Below are 20,124 nucleotides of genomic sequence, written 5' to 3'. Positions count from 1 at the left end.
AGTAGTGAGCTGCTGTTATTACCATTACATAATAAAATCATACATTTGATTTGAGTCTGTGACACCCGGTGTAAATGTTTACTACCTGTAAAAGATAATCGCTGAAGGGATATAAGCAGACACATAAACACTGGTGAATCGTATGTTGTTGGTATATTGTTGTCACTTGAAATTTGTTATTCACTTTTATTCTTGAATAAAATCACACTTGTTTTGTTATACTTAAGTGTTTATTTTATATTCCAGTAACCACTTGAATGACGTCAAATTGGACATTTGCAAAACAAAGACGCTGATGAAGAAGGAATTTATGGTGGCCCGGCATTATTACTTTTTTCATAGGATTCAGGGATTCTTGCATTAATAAGTTTAAGACTGTAAATGACTGCATTTGGAGAAGGGATGTGTTTATTTTTTTTCTATGGGTTAAAACATTACTTTCTTGCCAGTTAAACATTTAACACATCAAGATAAGGGTCTTCCATTATTTTTTCCTGCAAATAAAATTTCTGTGCCGATTTTTCAGAGGCAACACTCTTTAGCACCATGGGGCTCTTTTGCTTCCTCAATTTTTAAACCCTTGAAGCAAAGTCTACTGCTGTAGCATGTTAAATTAAAAGAAAGTATTACGTGCAATTTAAAAATTATATTTCATCTCATTTACTATATAAAATGTAAGGCCATGTGCTCAACTGCATAAACAGTGGTGCTACTTCTCTGTGTCCTCATATACTTCCACCTATGAAGCATGATTTACTATGTCAGGAAATATTTGCAACCCAATAAAAGCATGCAGCAGCTTATCAGAAAAGCAGGTTGACATGCTAGTTGCATGCAAAATATTTGTAAGTTACAAAGATATCTTAGTTTATTTACATAAAAATGCATTGTACACAGTTTGCATTTAGTCAAAGCTCTTAAGTGTGTTAGCACTCTGTGTATTTTTGTTGTTTATAAAAGACATTAATATTCTTTGTACTTACCGTAAATGTTTATTTAATGTTTGTTTTAATATTTTAACATTTCATTGTACTACCTCTGTATCAGTAACATTGTTTTTATCAATGTAAAAAAAAAAAAAACCTATTGATTGCATATAAACTTCTGTATTTTTTATTGTTTACAGAATTTTACTCTTAACTTTCACAAAAGATTGCACTACTTGAAGTATTAGACATTTTAGTCATTAAACGCAATTATTAGTTTTCATCAATGTTAAGATTTTAATGCACACAGAATTGCAATTTATTTAAATACATTTTTATTGTGTTATACATAAACTGCATTGGGTATCAAAAATGGGATTGAATTTCAGTACTTTTCTTAGGATTGTATCAATGTTTGAAATTTTACTATTATGACAAAGCTAAATTACACTACAGCCTTATTTTTGTTGTCTGTGTTAAAAAATGAACCAAGGCTCAAGCTAAATATGCCATGTTCATCAAGACTAGTAGATATCCCAATGCAGTTGAAGATACAGCAAGAGACACACAGAGGTAGAGAGACTTCTGTTCTATCTACACCCATTTTAGCACCAGATAAAAAGTGTGCTTACTATTAAAAATAACAAATAGAACAAGAAATTTGTTAAAGTAAAATGTTTGCCATAAAAATAGTATGTTAGGCCAAAACATACATACCTCCTTGAATACCACCCAGAGTCATGCTGTATGAAGAACCACTACAGAATGGCTGCTTCAAAGGTTCAGATTGAGGCATGGGCTCAGGTAATAGAATCGTGTGCCTATGACTGCTAACAGTTTTGTTAGATGGTTTTACTTGGTCAGAAGACGATGCTATACAATTTTCTGCTCTGCTATCTGCATCTGAGAATAATAAGGAAAAAAAAATCATGTTAATATGCATACTTCAAAATATCACACGATCCTCATTATTTTTAATGATATATCTCCTTAGTTACCTCCTCTATTTGAATCAACTCAGTTAAACTGACTGGAAGTATTGTGCCACAAACATACATATTAAAGTGACTGGGTTGCTGATAAGTACGTAAAGTGCTTTCTCTGTTTTTGTGGGGCTTGGAAGGAAATAGATTGGATTTCAGAAAAAAAACAAACAAATAACACTTGCACAAAATATATATATATTTTTTAATTACATAAGGATTATATAAGATGAATACATGCATGTATATACAAAGACAAAACACAACTACAAAAACATAAATCTAGGCTGACAAAATTTTGCTCTCTTTCCCAGAGAAAGATGACACAATCCTATGAATTTCTCCATTGTAATTCTTGACCAGAGTATCATTTAGAAAGCATTTTGATTTGTATTTTACACACTACCTTGGCTTGTAAATTCTTTATTATCTTCTATCTCATTCAGAGCATATATCTGTGTGTATGTGTGTGTGTCTGAGCGAGATGCCATAAGCAGCCTGTAATTTCACTTAGCACTGGAGCCTGCAGTTCCAAGTTTAACAAAAGTTGTCGACTTCACACGCTTCATTATGCTAATGATGCATCCGGAAAGTACTCACAGCACATCACTTTTTCCACATTTTGTTATGTTACAGCCTTATTCCACAATGGATTAAATTCATTTTTTTCCTCAGAATTCTACACACAACACCCCATAATGACAACATGAAACAAGTTTACTTGAGGTTTTTGCAAATTTATTGAAAAATAAAAAAATTGAGAAATCACATGTACATAAGTATTCACAGCCTTTACCATGAAGCTCATCCTGTTCCCCCTGTTTTCTGCAGCTTCATTGAAGTCCACCTGTGGTAAATTCAGTTGATTGGACATGATTTGGAAAGGCACACACCTGTCTATATAAGGTCCCACAGTTGACAGTTCATGTCAGAGCACAAACCAAGCATGAAGTCAAAGGAATTGTCTGTAGACCTCCAAGACAGGATTGTTTCGAGGCACAAATCTGGGAAAGGTTACAGAAAAATTTCTGCTGCTTTGAAGATCCCAATGAGCACAGTGGCCTCCATCATCCATAAGTGGAAGAAGTTCGAAACCACTGAGTCTATTCCTAGAACTGGCCGGCCATCTAAACTGAGCGATTGGGGCAGAAGGGCCTTAGTCAGGGAGGTGACCAAGAACCCGATGGTCACTCCGTCAGAGCTCCAGAGGTCCTCTGTGGAGAGAGAAGAACCTTCCAGAAGGATAACCATCTCTGCAGCAATCCACCAATCAGGCCTGTATGGTAGAGTGGCCAGACAGAAGCCATTCCTTAGTAAAAGGCGCATGGCAGCCCGCCTGGAGTTTGCCAAAAGGCACCTGAAGGACTCTCAGACCATGAGAAAGAAAATTCTCTGGTCTGATGAGACAAAGATTGAACTCTTTGGTGTGAATGCCAGGCGTCACGTTTGGAGGAAACCAGGCACCGCTCATCACCAGGCCAATACCATCCCTACAGTGAAGCATGGTGGTGGCATGTTTTTCAGCAGCAGGAACTGGGAGACTAGTCAGGATAAAGGGAAAGATGACTGCAGCAATGTACAGAGACATCCTGGATGAAAACCTGCTCCAGAGCGCTCTTGACCTCAGACTGGGGCGACGGTTCATCTTTCAGCAGGACAACGACCCTAAGCACACAGCCAAGATATCAAATGAGTGGCTTCAGGACAACTCTGTGAATGTCCTTGAGTTTCCCAGCCAGAGCCCAGACTTGAATCCGATTGAACATCTCTGGAGAGATCTTAAAATGGCTTCCCATCCAACCTGATGGAGCCTGAGAGGTACTGCAAAGAGGAATGGGCGAAACTGGCCAAGGATAGGTGTGCCAAGCTTCTGGGATCATATTCAAAAAGACTTGAGGCTGTAATTGCTGCCAAAGGTGCATCGACAAAGTATTGAGCAAAGGCTGTGAATACTTATGTACATGTGATTTCTCAGTTTTTTTATTTTTAATAAAATTTGCAAAAACCTCAAGTAAACTTTTTTCACATTGTCATTATGGGGTGTTGTGTGCAGAATTCTGAGGAAAAAAATGAATTTAATCCATTTTGGAATAAGGCTGTAACATAACAAAATGTGGAAAAAGTGATGCGCTGTGAATACTTTCCGGATGCACTGTAAATTTTGATAAAGAAGATTTTTAAAAAGTTAAAGATTTACCCGACACATATCTACTTTACCCAACACATTCTACTTTAAGGTTGAGCATACCAGCTGTTATTACAAAGTTTCTCTTGTTTGTATACCTTACCTTCTTGTAAAAGTAAACATACCAGACCCCATTACAGGTTGAGATTTTTCAGTAAAATTCTCTTTGCTGTAGAGGGGTGCTCAAGACTGTTCCTGAATCCCACACCCTACGCTATTGGGAATTTGTTACGGAGAGAAAAACCTGAGCGCAGGTAGTCTGAGCCTGGGAGTGAGCAATCTTGCGGTTACACTCCAGCATATGTTTTGTTCTGCGGTGGGTTGGCACCCTTCAGGGATTGGTTCCTGCCTTGTGCCCTGTGTTGGCTGGGATTGGCTCCAGCAGACCCCCATGACCCTGTGTTCAGATTCAGCGGGTTGGATGATGGATGGATGGATGGATATGTTTTGTTACGTGTGTATAAATACAAACTTCTTATTAATGAGGTAGAATTTAAAGTAGATTCTATCAATAAGCTCATAATAATACTGTAAGTGGAAAAACACAAACGATAGCCACCTCATTAAAAGGTTTTAGGCTACTAAATTGGCAAATTTTTATATTAATTTTTTCCTTACCCTTTTCATCCCCATTACTTTCAGGGACAGATACCTTAAGAGCACCCAGTGCTTTCTCCAGGTCCATAACTTGGTTAAGCAACCTTTCACCTTTATCTGGAAGTGCAGATAGATTTACTGATGAAACAGTGGCCTGCAAAAAAGAATAAGAAAATTATTCTCAACAAGTCACAGGTTGCAAATTATGTGAACTCTTAAAGAGAATATTCTGTTACAGGTGAAAAAGAGTACATATGATGTTGGAATACCCACCAGTACAATAAATCAGCCAATATTGCTAGTTAAATACTAGGAAATTCATATCTTCCATATGGATTTCAAAGTTGTGCAAAGATTATTAAACATTACTGTATATATTCAGGTAATAAACCATACAGTTCTCGTTTTCTCCACTAACTTACTAGTATTTAAAATGACACTGACTCCTATTCTCAATCATGCCTGCTCTGGAATAATCACTTCTCTCTCTCTCACTATTTTTGGTCACAAAAATGTTAGCTTTCTGTAAAACACCCATGCAACAGTTTAAAAACAATTATTCACATTTTTAAACATTCATATTATATTGAGCCTTTGTTTTTAATACAAGCTTTCGCTCACAGCAGAATTTTTAGTCATTTCTGCATTGACAAATTGCATTAAAGCCAACTCACAGTTAAAGAACTGCAGGAATAATACAAGTAAACAAAGAGTGACAGTGCAATGGTTAAAAGAAGATCCAGTAGGAAAATAAGTGATAAAAAGCCACACAAGAAATTACTGGCAAAATATATTACAACATTTTATTTAACTTTCATTTTGGTTTTGAGCTTGTTATTTTATGCCATATTGGTTATTTTAGTGGATGCTGCTATTTTGGAAACTTGTTGCCATGACATGTCAATTAACTGTTAGTCAGCATTTCCCTGGAAGTCAAGCTGTGTGATTTCATTGAATCAACAGTATTTAAGATGGCATGGGTGGGAAAATGACCATCGAAGTTTGTGACTGCAATTCTTAAACCTGTGTTAGAAGTTTTATCTCTCTATTATACAAAAAAATCTTGGAAGGGAGAATTGACGTGATCTTCTCAGAAGACACTTAAAAGACCCATGAGACGAAAGAGCATGGCCACGGAGTGTCTCGCGGGGACCTTAAACATGAGACTTGGTTCCCAGAGATTGTCCAAACTACTCGATTGTCCCAGGACTGTCTCGCGGGGACGTGGAACATGAGATTCTTGCAAGTCACGTACTACTTACAACCATTTTCAAATAAGATCACTGTCATCAAATCTGTCAGTCATGTAAAGGCTTTTAGCAGACACAGATCCTCTGCTCTCAGCTCATATAAAGCATATAAAGGACAATACAATGGAACCTCAGTTCACGACCATAATTCGTTCCAAAACACTGGTCGTAAACCGATTTGGTCGTGAACCGAAGCAATTTCCCCAATAGGATTGTATGTAAATACAATTAATCCATTCCAGACCATACAAACTGTATGTAAATATATATATTTTTAGTTTTTAGCACAAATAGTTAATCATACCATAGAATGCACAGCGTAACAGTAAACTAAATGTAAAAACATTGAACAACACTGAGAAAACCTTGAACAACAGAGAAAACTAACACTGCAATAATTTGCACTATAGTGCTAGGAACCACTTGCTAAAAACACTTTTTTTAATGAGTTTTAAGCACAGGGAAAAATATGAACATTTGAAAAATCCGTAATTTAATAAACCACGAAGAAAAGTAACATTGTAACAATGCACGCTACGAACCGATCGCTGTAAACAGAACTGAAAACAAAAACAAGCCTTTTCTACCTTATGCGTCCAGTCCTCCCTCTTTCGCTTGCTCTCTTGTGTGTGCGTGTGTCTCTCTTTCGCGAGCCTGGTGTGTGTGTGTGTCTCTCTCTAGCACGCTCCTGTGTGTGTGTGTGTGTGCCTCTCTCGCATGCGTGTGTGTGTGTGTGTGTCTCTCTCTCTCCCATGCTCCTGTGTGTGTGTGTGTCGCGCTCTCTCGCTGCACAGGAAATGCACAGGGAGAGATTGAATATGTACAAACTGAAAGGGAAACTGGCTTGTTCGTATACAGAGTGTGTGGTCGTGAACTGAGGCAAAAGTGTGGCGAACTTTTTGGTAGTAAACCGATTTGTACGTGTACCGAAACGTTTGTGAACCGTGGTTCCACTGTACGTTCTAGATGAAACATCAACGACTAAGCGAAGAAGAAAGAGCAATGTGGAGAAAAGAGACCCAAAAGCGTTAGGAGAGAAAAAAATGCAGAGAAGAGATTATTAAAGCAGTGGAGTTCGAAAGGCTCAAAAAAAAATAAATAAATAAATAAAAAAACGATGGCGCGATACACATGCAGAGAAAACTAAAGAATATGAAAGCAGTAAAATTCATAAGTATCAAAAAAAGATAGTAAAGATCGTATTAGCGCAAAAAAAAAAAAAAGGGAAAATAAGCATTACCAGGTGTAATTGAAGAAATGGCAGGACAAATTGAGGTCAGAAATAAAAGACAAAGTGTAGAAAACAAAGTAAAATGTCATAAAGAGGTTCAAAAATGAGGAGTTGAAACACATGCGGAGCTGGTTAGAGATAATGAAAACAGTGGAATTCAAAAGACACAAAAAAAAAACATAGGCGCGATACACATTCAGAGCAAGTTACAGAATATAAAAGCAGAAAAATTTCAAAGTATCAAAAAAAAAAAAAAAAAAGATAGTAAAGATCACATTTGCGCTAATAAAGAGAAATTATTACAAGGTGAAATAACGGAAAGGCAAATAGAGATCAAATATATGGACATAAGTGATATGTCAGAAGTGTGGAAATATTGTAAGGCTTTGAAGTTTAAGTCAGAGACTTAATTCATGTTGCCATCAGGGAAAAGTAGTATTTCTACACAATGAGAAGGCGTATCCGCAAGAATTAAAAGATCTGGGGCATCATGTATAAACGGTGCGTACGCACAGAAATGTTGTGTAAGAACGTTTCCACGTTCAAATCGCGATGTATAAAACCTACACTTGGCGTAAAGCCTCGCACTTTTCCACAGTACCTCATACCCTGGCGTATGCAAGTTCTCCGCTCGGTTTTGCAGACTAGCACTGCTTTGACGCTGGGTGCCGCCACTGTTCCTGTGTGGTTACCCTTTCTTAGATCCACATCCAGCACCTTGCGTAAGACATGAATAATCACTGCGCCACCGTGTTCCCATGTTTAATAACATGCTTTAACTCATATCATCATGAAAATAATATCACATATACTTCTCAGTATTATAAATTATTCAGAGAGCTGTAATATTACGAATGTAATGGATTGTGTGTCCTGTCGGAGGAAGAGCATGTAGTGATTCAGGCACATAGAGCAGATATAAGATCAAACACACAAAAAAGCATTTAGCGTGCTACTTTAGTTACGATGGGATTTGAGAAACTAGTATATTAAACGATTTTAAGATGAAGTTTATGATGTTCTACTTTAATGACAAAATAAACTACGTGATTAAAGTGGAAATTTCGAGATTAAAGTTGACATTTCATGCTTTTGTAAAACTGTGTGCCTTTTATTTTTTTCACTATACCCTAATAAGCTTTCATATGACACTCAAACGGTGGGCTACGAGTCGCCTTTTCACGCCGACTTTGATATGTGACAACTTTTTTATTTCTGGTACTGTGCATCTTTGTGAACTTGAGCTTTCGAGTTTCTCTGACACGCTATGTCACTCGATCAACTTCCTTTTGTTGCTTATATAACTGTTTAAACCAACAAATAGTACGTTTTTCTTTGCCTCCACTTGGTATTCGCTGAAATTCTTCTATTTTTCCTCGTACTTTTGCTTTTGCTTTTTCACACAACGCTGAGGTTATGGGCTATTTATATTGATTTGCATATTCAAAGAGGCATAATTCTGGGAGGAGTTGGGGCGGGACAGCAGGCGCGTGCACGTGCATTAATTTCCACGCTGAGCGGGATTTATGTAGCGGAAGAACGCGGAAGTTGGCGAACACACAGATTCCTGCATCTGGATTTTTCTGTGCGTAAGCACATTTCGGCTTTTGTGCTTACGTCACGTTATAGTGTGAATTCTATGCACGGCGTTATGCATGAGGCCCCTGATGTTTAAGGAAAGTGAAATCCACAAAACAGTCAGTCATTTCACAACCCGCTATATCTGAACACAGGGTCACAGGGGTCTGCTGGAGCTAATCCCAGCCAGCACAGGGCGCAAGTCAGGAACAAACCCCGGGCAGGGCGCCAGCCCACCGCAGAATCCACAAACACTACAGGCAAAATATACGAGTCTACAATAATCTATTCGCCTTCGCATCATTCAATGCTCAAAACGTAGTTTTACGCAATAATGGACCATACACTATGAGAATCTGTGGTCCCCAACAATTAAAGCAACGACAAGTTTAATTTTGAAGAAACCACAATTCGGTCAGGTGTAGATTTATGATCACGGAGAAGCGATGCAAATTTTAACAGGTGAAAAGAAAGGTAATGTAGTATATATACCGTGAATAACATTAGACACCAAAGATATTCGTATTAAAATGTTTACAGTTTCCCGTGAGAATAGTTTTTGCTATGACAATTAACAAATCACAGGGACAAACATTCAAAAAAGTCGGATTATTTATTAGAGAAAAAGAAATTATATTCACTCATATGTTGCGTTGTCACGATGCAAGTCCAAAAACAGAATCAAAATTCAATGCGACCTTGAAGAAAAGGTAATTCCAAATATTGTTTTTACTCAAGCTTTAAAGTAAAAGTGCAAATAATGAAATTGAAACAATTCCAAAGAAAAAACAAGCTTTTAAAATTGTATATCCGATTAACCAAACATGGGGGTTGGCGAGCGAAGCGAGCAGGGGGCAGAGCCCTCTAGTTTTAGAGAATGCACTCATGACTTTGATTTTCAGTTACTGTAGTTGCACAATTGCTAACATTCCCTTTTTGATCTCTGCATTTTAGCTTTCCTTTCATATCCTAGTTATTTGTTCAGCTAAGACGTCAAAAATGAAAGGTAACAAGGAGAAGAGTACTTACAAAATTTCTGAATACATGTCTATAATCCAAGGGTTAAAATTCAATGATTTTCCTTAAATGTTCTACTCTTTCTACAACTGAGACTTCAAAATGAAACCCTAATTTTAATAAAGGAAACATAGCATCTCAAGTTTATACAGGTGCTCCTCTTATAATACCTCTGCAGCAGTGTTTTCCCCAAGTTCAGTCCAAAGGATACCACTTTGGCTGGTTTTTCTGCCAATTGACTTCTTTATTAGTTTATCATTCTTAAGTTTTGATTAATCTCCTTGTTTTGTAAGCTGTCATTTTCTTTTCTTTTTGTCTATTAAATTCAGAAATATTTGTATTTTTGCCAAACTTTAAAGATTCAAGTGTACATTGACATTCTCTTTTGAATTCATTCTTATCTGTACAGTTTACTTCTTTAATTATATACAAAAAGCTAAAAAATACTGAAAGGGGACCAAATGCTTCAGTGCAATACTCACTTGTGTGCTCATCTGCAAAAAATGATTCTTAATGAGAAGACAAGTGAAAATGGTGCTGGAGTAATTCGTCTCCTTTGGCAATCAATGATGTTTGCACCCGTGTTTGTACTAGGGTTGCGCAGTATACCTTGGTGGGAAAAGTACTGAGAAACTCATGATACAATAGCTGCATTTTGGAATTGTTGGTACCAGAAGTAAATGTTAGCTTTCATCTCAATCTGAGGTCAGATTTAGTCAGCACCCATTACTTGTCAATCTGTGCTATCCCAAATTAGACCCAACATGTCAGAGATGCTCTCCAACACCTGTCTCCCTTGGTCACAGGTTAGGATTACAGTATATACTTTAAATAAATCTTACTGGGCTACAACTTTCACAGACTATACTTATGACACAGCGAACAGATCATAAGACAAATCCTTACCCTTTAATAGACCTATCATGACAACCTACTATACACTAACCAGCTCACCAACTCATTTTACTTAAATGGAAAAAAAAAACAAAAAACACATCTATCATAATGCAATGACAAAACGTGACAGCAAAAACCATCATCTCAAGTGGCATCCCAAAAGTCAGGTTATGTCGATAAAGCCAGCTTCTCTTCCCCTCCATAGCTCTCTCTCAACTACGGACTTAGTACACTCTGTCCCTCTTCCATGCCACCCTTTTCTCTCTGTTAACCCCTGGCTTATTAGGCTAAATAACATTGTCATTAAAAGTTCAGAAACACAGTAAGACAGTGATGCATCCATAAATGTCAATAAATAAAGAAGGTTATTGCAAAGAGCATTGCTTGAAATGACACATACCTTTTTTTGTTTGAGTTGGAGAGACAAATTATTGTACAAAGATTTTGAATCTTGGAATCTATGAACATTAGTCACAGGAATGAACCCAGGAAAAGATGTAATAGTTTTTTGAACACTGCCAGTAGAGGCTTGTTGAGATGCAGCAGGAAGTAGCGTTTTCAGTTTAGACTGTGAAGACTCCAGGATGACTTGATCCTCTCCTACATTTTGAACTTTACCGATTTCTTTATTTTTGTCCATGTCCCTTTGTTTTTCACAGTTAGATAATTTAGGGTCTGCTTTAGAACTAGAGGTGACTGGGCTCTCTTTTCTGCTGCTTAGTACCTCATGAGTTAAAGACTCATTTACATGTGGATGATCTTCAGTCTCTTTGAGGCACTTTGAAATATTTTTTGTGCAGCCGGGTTTGCTAATATCATTTTTGTCATTCACTTGCCTGGACTCTGGCTCCTTTATTGAAGGCACACTTTTCAGCTGTGATTTTTTTTGGTTTGTTAAAGAATTAACAGAGCAGACTGAAGATATTTTAGTGCTATGCAAATGCTTTTTGGCTTCCTCCTCTTCATTTTCTGTCTTTAAGTATACCTTTGTTCCTAGGGATTTTTGTCCCTTATTCAATTTCTCTTTACATGACACATCATCTTGGAGAGGTTTACTATGGGATTTCTCAACATCTTCACTCTCTATAATTTCCTTTTTCCCATCAGATTCATTTACAGTTGATTTACATCCTTCAGAAAAAGTCTTTTTCTTCAATTTCATTCCTTTTGGTAGCTCTGTGCTCCTCCAAGATTCTGAGGATACATTTGTGACTTGTGTGGAAATTTCGGTATTGCTCTTGACATCACATTTTTCTTCTGCATTCTCATTTTCTTTCTCCGCTCCATTAAGAATTTTCCACTTTGAAAGCTGTTCATTCCCATTTCTATTTTGAGCTTTGAATGGATTGCGCTCATGAGGACACTTATCTTGGAACTCATTTTTAGCAGTGGAACATTTTGTTTCTTTGATCTAAAAAAAAGGCACAGAAAATATTGTAGAGTAAAAATGGAATTAAATAATGTAAATCAGATATTGCGTACTGTGGTATTTTCATATGCTCTTTAAAAATGTAATGGTTATTGGTAATTACAAATTAAAAATAATGCTCAGGCACACTGGCAAGTATACATCTTGTACATTACTAACATACACATTAATTCCACTTGCAGAATTTGTAGCAACACATCCAAAAATGAACCACTAAATTTCCATAACTTAGAATAGGACAAAGAAGTTTCAGAAAAGAAATATATATTTCAGATGGAAAAAAAAACAAAAAAAACCTAACAATTAGCATTGTCAATCACTATAATATATACTTACAATAACATCTTAATGTGAAATCAAACTCATTACCATTTTTCATTTTTTGTGAAAGATGAAACTTAAATTTCTATTCTTTGTTATATTTAGTTCTCTCTGTGATGGAGTACACTTTACACTGCATTAAAAAATGGCCATTGTGAACTTTACTTCCATAGGAACTGTATAAATGAAATTTTTATTTGGCTCTGGTAATAATAAATAAAAGAAAAAAAAAAATCTATTTACGTAACATCCACCCTTGTATACAACTTCTAACTTGATTAAGTTTACGATGTACACTAGTGATGTGCAAAATAATTTTTAGTGATTCGATTTATTTCGTTCAGTTCACCAAAATGACTTAAATCTTTGAATCACTGATTCGTTTACTTCAAAAACATCAACAAGCTATATTCTAGTTTAAAGTCTAGAATAGGATCATAACTGCATAACAACTTTAATAACCAAACAATACAAAACTCAAGCAACAAAATAAGTAATTCACATATTATTATTATTATAATCTTCCGTAATTTCCTTCTTTTATATCCCGTCCTTTCTGATGCAACCTACCATACATAAATCACCAGTGAACTGAACTGCAATTGAATGTACTGCAAGTCAGTTGTCTGCAGTTAGTTCTCGGTTCAGTACGTGAACCAATTTTTTTGGTTAACTAGTTCACTGTACTGTACTGAGAGTCTCTAGTCTGTAGTTGCAATGGTTCTCCAGATCAATAGGGGGCATACTGGTTCATTCAATCAGTCAGTGTACTGAGACAGTCATAGTCACTCACAGTCAGAGTGAACCAATCAATGGGAGGTGCTTGATGTCATCTACGAAGCCAGTCATTGGCTAGTTGTCATCATGACCATTTTGCTGAGACAGTTTACTGATAGGCTACTTCCTAAAGAGAGCAGCCATTTAAGTAAAGTTACGATGATAACTCCAGATGGTCGCGGAATGCAATATAAAATGTAACGCTCACTGTGAATGCTTTGAAAAGATTTGTTCTTTAATGTCAGTGAACCAGTACATTCATTCAGAGACCAAGACAAGTACAAAAAGACTAGTTTGCTCGTTCACTGCACATCACTAATGTACACATTAATACAAGTCACGAGATTGGGATTATTCGGTCAGTGAAAAGCCATAGGATTTCTTATGATACAAGTAATTTTAGAGCTTATAGTCCTCTGAAGGGCCATTAAATATTTCACCGTAATGAGTTAATGAATGTCTGTGAAAACCCTGATGCTATTATTTATTAGTCCTTTATAAAATTATCCTTAGAGGGTATATCATATGGATAGATCACACGATAAAAGTGTACAGGATAAATGTGAGCTACATGATGTATATAACTCTCTAAGGTTAATCCGACACTGTGGCACTGAATGTCTTTTGTTATTGCTTTTAACATTTCTGTTAAAGGCCAGCAAAACACTCTACTCCAAGTAGGTGCTCGAGCAGTTTTGTCTTTAAAGAAATCTACACTCTGTCACCAACACTGTAATCAATTTTGAGTTTCTTAGAACTGCTTTTTCCTCTTTAAGATACAGTAAAGCAAGTAAAATTAAAAGTAATTAAAAGCAACATGCACTGAAAAATGTGCAAATATGTTAGATTCAAATGGTTTTTCAGGACTTAAGAGGCATACTGATTTTTTTCCGTACAGGAACTAAGTACAATCAATTGAATAAAAATATAATTGCAGAATTTCTATCTATCTTGCTTGTAAGATGCAACTTTTAACAGTTTTCTTTACTTTGGATATATGCTGTTTAACTATTTCTGTTTTCTCCTTGAACCATAGGTATACTTGTATGACTATCATAACAATACTGTAGATATTTTAAATATTCCACCCTAAAATGATATATTATACAACAAACACCTTGTAGTTTATAGCTATGACCAACACATAAGGGATTGCCTTAGTGATATGAACATCCACCTCTGACATTCACTCATTCGTCAAGAGACTTATATTCCTTTCAAAAACTCAATCCCATGTGCCCTGTTTTTACTGTTTAAGATGTACCCCGACTTTTCTGGAAGCACCTGTTTAACAATATTTTAGCAAAATATCCATATATTTGGACATTTTGAGCATATGACCGGATCACTGATATGTGGATTATGTGACGCGAATAATCAATACAAAGTTGAACGATGATTTATTTATGCCTTTATGTATTTGTTGGAACTGTACTCATTGTGTTTAACAGCAACTGGCAAGAAAATAGTTTCAAGCAATTTTGTGATAATGCCCTAAGCTCTGAAACAAATTCAAAATTCCCCTTGTATTTTTTAATTACTTCAATTATGATGAATTTGTTATTCAGATATTACTCGTTTTACTTTTGGCCGAGTGATTTTTTTTTTTTAATATTAAATACTAATCACTAGAAACATAGGTTTTGGAAATTAATACCTGGTGGGGTACATGTCCACACCACCTTCTTCCCTCAGCCTTTCCTTGAACACAGCGGAAAAAAAGCCTGAAACACAAATTCAGCAATTAACTAGACAGAAAAACTTAAAAACAGTTACTTCATGAAGTTTAAAAAAAAAAAAAAAAAAAAAAAAAAACTAACATAAATGTCTTGCTGAAAGTACAATATGTACACTACCTTAGTTATTCAGAAAGACTGATTAAAACAAGATTGACTCTTTTTCTAGCAAAATTATACAGTAAGCAAAAGAAACAGTGTTAGCTGTAAAGCAACTGGGGCAGTGAATGTAAGAATGCTAAAATTGAATTGTATCCTTTCGTCAATTACCGTAGTATAAATAAAATAATGAACTCATACAGTTCTATACTCGTGTTTCATTGTTTACAAAGTGATTATTCAGTAAAATTATAAAAAATCAATCTTCAGTAGGTTCACATATGAACAAAATCTTATAAGAGCTGTCATATTAATTAAAACATGATTAGGCTGACTGCCTTAACATACAGATCACAAATCAGTAACCTTGAACAAAGCAATCTCTATCAAATTTCTTGTGTTCATGCCACATATTTTTTAAGGTTGCAGAAAAGTATCTTCATTTGCTTGTTGAAAACTGGCCTTTTTGGTCTCTTGTCATAATATCTTGATATAAATAACAATTTTGTTGTATTCAGGAGAAGGCCATCCTTGCCAAATAAAAAGTCTCGGTTATCAAAAAAACATTTCTTATTCTCAAACAGAGTAAGGTGTAGGAGAAACATTACTTTTACTAAACTTTGACAATTAATCATATGAAGAACTGATAAAGTCCCACACTGTTAACAGTGGAAGTGCAGACATGAAGCAAAAACCACCTAGCTTTAGCTGCTCCCGCTGTGGATTCAGGAGCACTTCTCCAGGTATCGCTGATGCTGTAGGCTTGCAATGCCCTCAAATATAAGTGGACCAGCCAGGCATAATCTACACTGGACCATTTCTAGATGGGCCATCCATTTATTTAGCCGAGACTGCAGTAGTAAACATTCATTTATTTGGTGATCCAATGATTTCAACTCAGTCTTCACAGACACCAACTCAGATTCACAGACTTAACCTATTACTCTCTTTCTAGATTATAAACCCATTTTACCAACTCTTGCGGTCACCTTGAACTTGCCAACACGAGAATCTGACTTGGGTTTCACACTATGCTTACACGTCTTTTTCTTTTTAGTGGGATCTCGTTTTCTTTTGCAACAATTTCTCTTTACATTACACTGCTTTTTAATGGCATGACTTTCTAAATCTGATACTCCATTGCCAATAGGAGGTTCCAAGTTAGGCAAAAATAGTTTTCAGGTCAACAGGTGGCAGCAGGGAGACTGGTTAAGCTATACATGAGTCAATGTTTCCATTACAGCAGACAGGACAGTGGGGTGTTGCAATGCTCTTCAACAGGAGTTTCAGTGACTAGTATTAACCCCCTCTGTGATTTCCCAGGCTGCACCAGAAGCTATTTCCTCATCAGGGCTTAAAATTCCCTTCTAGCCATGACCTAAGTAAAACTGGAGTGTAGGAGGTTCATTGGTGGCAGAAGTTAGAATATTGGGAGGAACAGAGATCTCCTGTACTGCAAAGAAGGTGAAACGAGTGATTCATAACTTACTTCCTTTCTTTATTTAAGGGCACAATGTACCCAAACAGCTAGACAAAGGTAGGCACATATTGTGTGGAGACAGATCCAGGGGGGAAAAATGTTTCCCTTAGTTATGTTCATTGTGTCACTTCTTATGTTTCTCACTTTCCTGTATGATTTATTTTTGTAATAAAATGCACTTTTTTTTATACATGGCAGTAAAGCCACAACAGGCAAAACTAAAAAAAAGACATTATTAGAAGACCAATAGCACAGCTGTACAAAACTTACTTGTAACACGTCTTGGCTTCATGTCTTACAAGTGCCTGAAGCTCAACCAGAGAGTCCTCATGAAGCAGGCAATGGGAGGCAGGAACACTACAGAGAACAAATCATTATGTCAATCTCTCACATTACTATAATTTGTTAAACTTAATAGAGATGCTAATTTAACCTTTCACTGTACAATATTTAATAAGAAAAATATTTTTGATAATGTGTTATCCAAGAAATCCTTTGGATACAAGTATTGCTTAGAGGTTTAAACACTAAACAAAACTTTATTATAAATAAGGAAGGAACTTTTATCATTCTGTTATCTGTTGCTACAGAGAAAAACAAATTAGTTTTACAAATAACAGTCTCTGCAAGATTCATTTTAAAACCAAAGAAAAACTTAAGGCCAATACAATTTGATATGAAACAAAATTATTAGATAAGCATACATTATGAGCCTAAATGACAGAAGAAAATGAAAATTATAAACCTGACATTTTCATGATAATTTCTGGACAAGTAGAAAGCTATGTTATTGGTCTATTTCTTCCAGCTGACTCTGTAAATAGTGTATGATAAAACTGTAAATCAACTTCATCAGCCAAACCAGTTTCTTATATTAGCTAAGCTGACATTTTCTTATATTTTCCTGTTATCTACTGCTGTTTATAAATCTTGCACCATATCACCTTTAAAGAACTAAAACTTTAATGGCACATTTCCCCAGTCAGACAAGTGGTTTAGAGGAAAAACAAATGATGTGTTGTTACCAAACAAATACTGTCAACTGCATTGCATTATCTGTGTGACATTTTGACTATTTTCATTGAATTGATACATGCTAAAAATTATCAGGTTTCAATAAGACGGCAGTAGACAATCCAGAAATTATTCTGAGAATCAAATCAAGGGTGACACTCTCTCTTCCAGGTTTTGATTTGCTTTACTTGTCATCTTGAGAGTAACCATCAGAATATATAAATTCTGCATATGGGTTTCTTGCTTAGAACATGCTACCCACCCACTTATCATTTAGACGTTCATTGAAAAAGGATTTCTCTTATGGCCCATGTTTGGGTCTGTAACAGTTTTACTTATTTCTGTTATTTGTGGCAAAGACTTGTATTCGTTCAGTATCATTACATTTCGATTTTACAGCATTGTACTTACTCTGCCACCTGTTGGAAATCACAGGCATTTTCTTGTCTTGCTCCACAGATATAAAAGCTCTTGCCTTTGTTAGGTCCATCCTTAGTACCAGTCTTTAACAAGCACAAAGATCCTAGTAAATAAAATAAAGCCTGTTTACTCTTTCCCAAAAGAGCACCACTGAAAGATTATCATATTCTGGAGGTTGTATTTAAGTATCTGTATTGCAGGTTGCATTTGTCTATAACGTAAAATGAAACTCTCAGCTTAACATTCTTTTTAACTTAACATTTGCATCCAAACATATTGTCGATGTGAAAAAATAACTGGCAATAACAGCTCAAAAGTAACAGGATTTATGAAATAAAGAAAAAAAAATGCAAAGTCTTAATTAACTTAGTTTCAGAGTAATATACACCTTACGACAAAGTTTCGGGAGTTTCAAAATGAGCTCACCTGACGTTTGCTATACTTACCGTGGATATGACATAAGACCTTTTCCATGATAAGCACCGTACACTTTTTAACTTTAAATAAAACCGAGCCTCCACTTAATACATCGCTTCGCCACGAAAGTCACTGTACTGATGTACTGTCTTGGTAGTGTCGCGATGAAATACTTGAATTTGAAGCAGTGATGTTTAACCAATCAAAGACAACATGGGACTGACGTCAAACTAAAAAGGCAGGTTTTTAATAATAGGAACCTATCAAATTAACCATCACATTCAGAAACTGTCATTTTTTGCCTAATTGGAGGAAAATGTTCTCGGCAACGACCGCATGTGCTGGGCAGGAAGTGATGTTCTCCCCCATACCCCACCCCAATCCTTTGTCTCCAAAGCAATTGGATAACGCTGGGGAATCAGTAAAAAAAGTCCCGCCTATTTCCCTGTGAAGGGCTGACTGCTAGCATTTTATTAGGTTTAACGAGCGTATTCAAAACTTGAAATCGTCATTGATTTAGACGAGCATGTTGTATTTACCTTTTACGGATTCCATCAAAAATGTAGAAAAAGATTTATATACTTCATAACTTAAAGATATTACAAAGTACAATCAAAAGTATATAATTCTTCCAAATACCATTCATCTGGGCTGTAATACGTACATAATATAGCCATAGAAAAAAAAATATACAGAGGTACATTATATAGTTATGTCAACTTTAATTTTCAGTGCATTCACAACATATCCAGTGTTCTCATAGCTTTGGTGTTCCATTTATAGATTGGAGGTAATGATTAAGCTCAATCTTTACAATTTTACAGTGTGCTTTTCCTTTAGGCCATTTTATTTTATGAATATGATAACGTCCAAGAATTATTAACAGATTTATCAGATAAATCCCAGGTTGTCCTGGGGTTACCATCTTATCCTTTTGAAGCACAGAAATATATCGCTATCATTTAAGTTTAATACAACAGAATATAATATTAACAGAATAATTCAGCACGTTTTGTAAATCTTTCCAGAACATCTTAGAGTATTAACATTCCCAAAAAAATGAGGTAATGTTTCTGGATCTTTCTCACAAAATACACATTTGTCATCAGTTTCTATCTTAAATCTATGTGCAATAAAAATGTTAACAGGATAAATCGTATATGTGTCAATTTAAAAGAAACATCTTTCACCTTTTTCGAGATATAACATTTGTTAGGTAATAGCCATATTTTATTCCAATCAATACTTTCTAACAGTATTCCATCTCAAAACTATAGTAGGAGTAAATGACTGGCAAATAAAGTTCCTAATATGTTTATTATTACATTTGGGAGTTCTAATGGGGATGAGATGAAATCTGTGGCATCTGCAGTAGAGATTCCATGATAACCCACCAACAGAATAACCTTTTGGGGAATAGCTTTTCTTATAATACCAAATTCATAAGACAAGATTGTAACACTGTATTGCACAAGTATATTCATATATACATCACCACCATAATTATTTGAGGTTTTTACTTAATTATTTAATTTAAATTTTTATAGCACATTTTTAAATTGACAAATTCAGAGTTTTGCATATATAAAAAGTAAACTATAAAATTAAAATAAAACAAATTAATATTTTGGTCATACTACAATTACAATTAAACTGTCCTACAACTTTTATTTCATGTAATTGTTGTGCATCATTTTTCCTGTGAACATTTAAATGGCATACAATAATAAAATTATGTTTTTTTGAAACACTTAAGAGTTAGTATAA

General features: G+C 35.5%; 1 protein-coding gene across 1 annotated transcript in view; it reads right to left on the bottom strand.

The window, feature by feature from the left end:
• ttf2 (transcription termination factor, RNA polymerase II) overlaps positions 1 to 18,546 on the bottom strand; it is a 75,050-nt gene extending 56,504 nt beyond the window's left edge. The window contains exons 1-7 of the mRNA XM_028800734.2: positions 18,387 to 18,546; positions 17,932 to 18,043; positions 16,777 to 16,863; positions 14,849 to 14,915; positions 11,065 to 12,075; positions 4,713 to 4,845; positions 1,644 to 1,829 (exon numbers count right to left, since the gene is read on the bottom strand). Coding sequence (XP_028656567.1) covers positions 1,644 to 1,829; positions 4,713 to 4,845; positions 11,065 to 12,075; positions 14,849 to 14,915; positions 16,777 to 16,863; positions 17,932 to 18,043; positions 18,387 to 18,414 — 1,624 coding nt within the window. The 5' untranslated portion in view covers positions 18,415 to 18,546. The remainder of the gene's footprint in view (positions 1 to 1,643; positions 1,830 to 4,712; positions 4,846 to 11,064; positions 12,076 to 14,848; positions 14,916 to 16,776; positions 16,864 to 17,931; positions 18,044 to 18,386) is intronic.
• Positions 18,547 to 20,124: the final 1,578 nt, after the last annotated feature.

This window comes from Erpetoichthys calabaricus, chromosome 4 (assembly GCF_900747795.2).
Source record: "Erpetoichthys calabaricus chromosome 4, fErpCal1.3, whole genome shotgun sequence".
NCBI classification, from domain to species: domain Eukaryota; kingdom Metazoa; phylum Chordata; class Cladistia; order Polypteriformes; family Polypteridae; genus Erpetoichthys; species Erpetoichthys calabaricus.
Note: the sequence above shows the minus strand (reverse complement) of the source record. Positions and strands in the feature narration are given on the sequence as shown.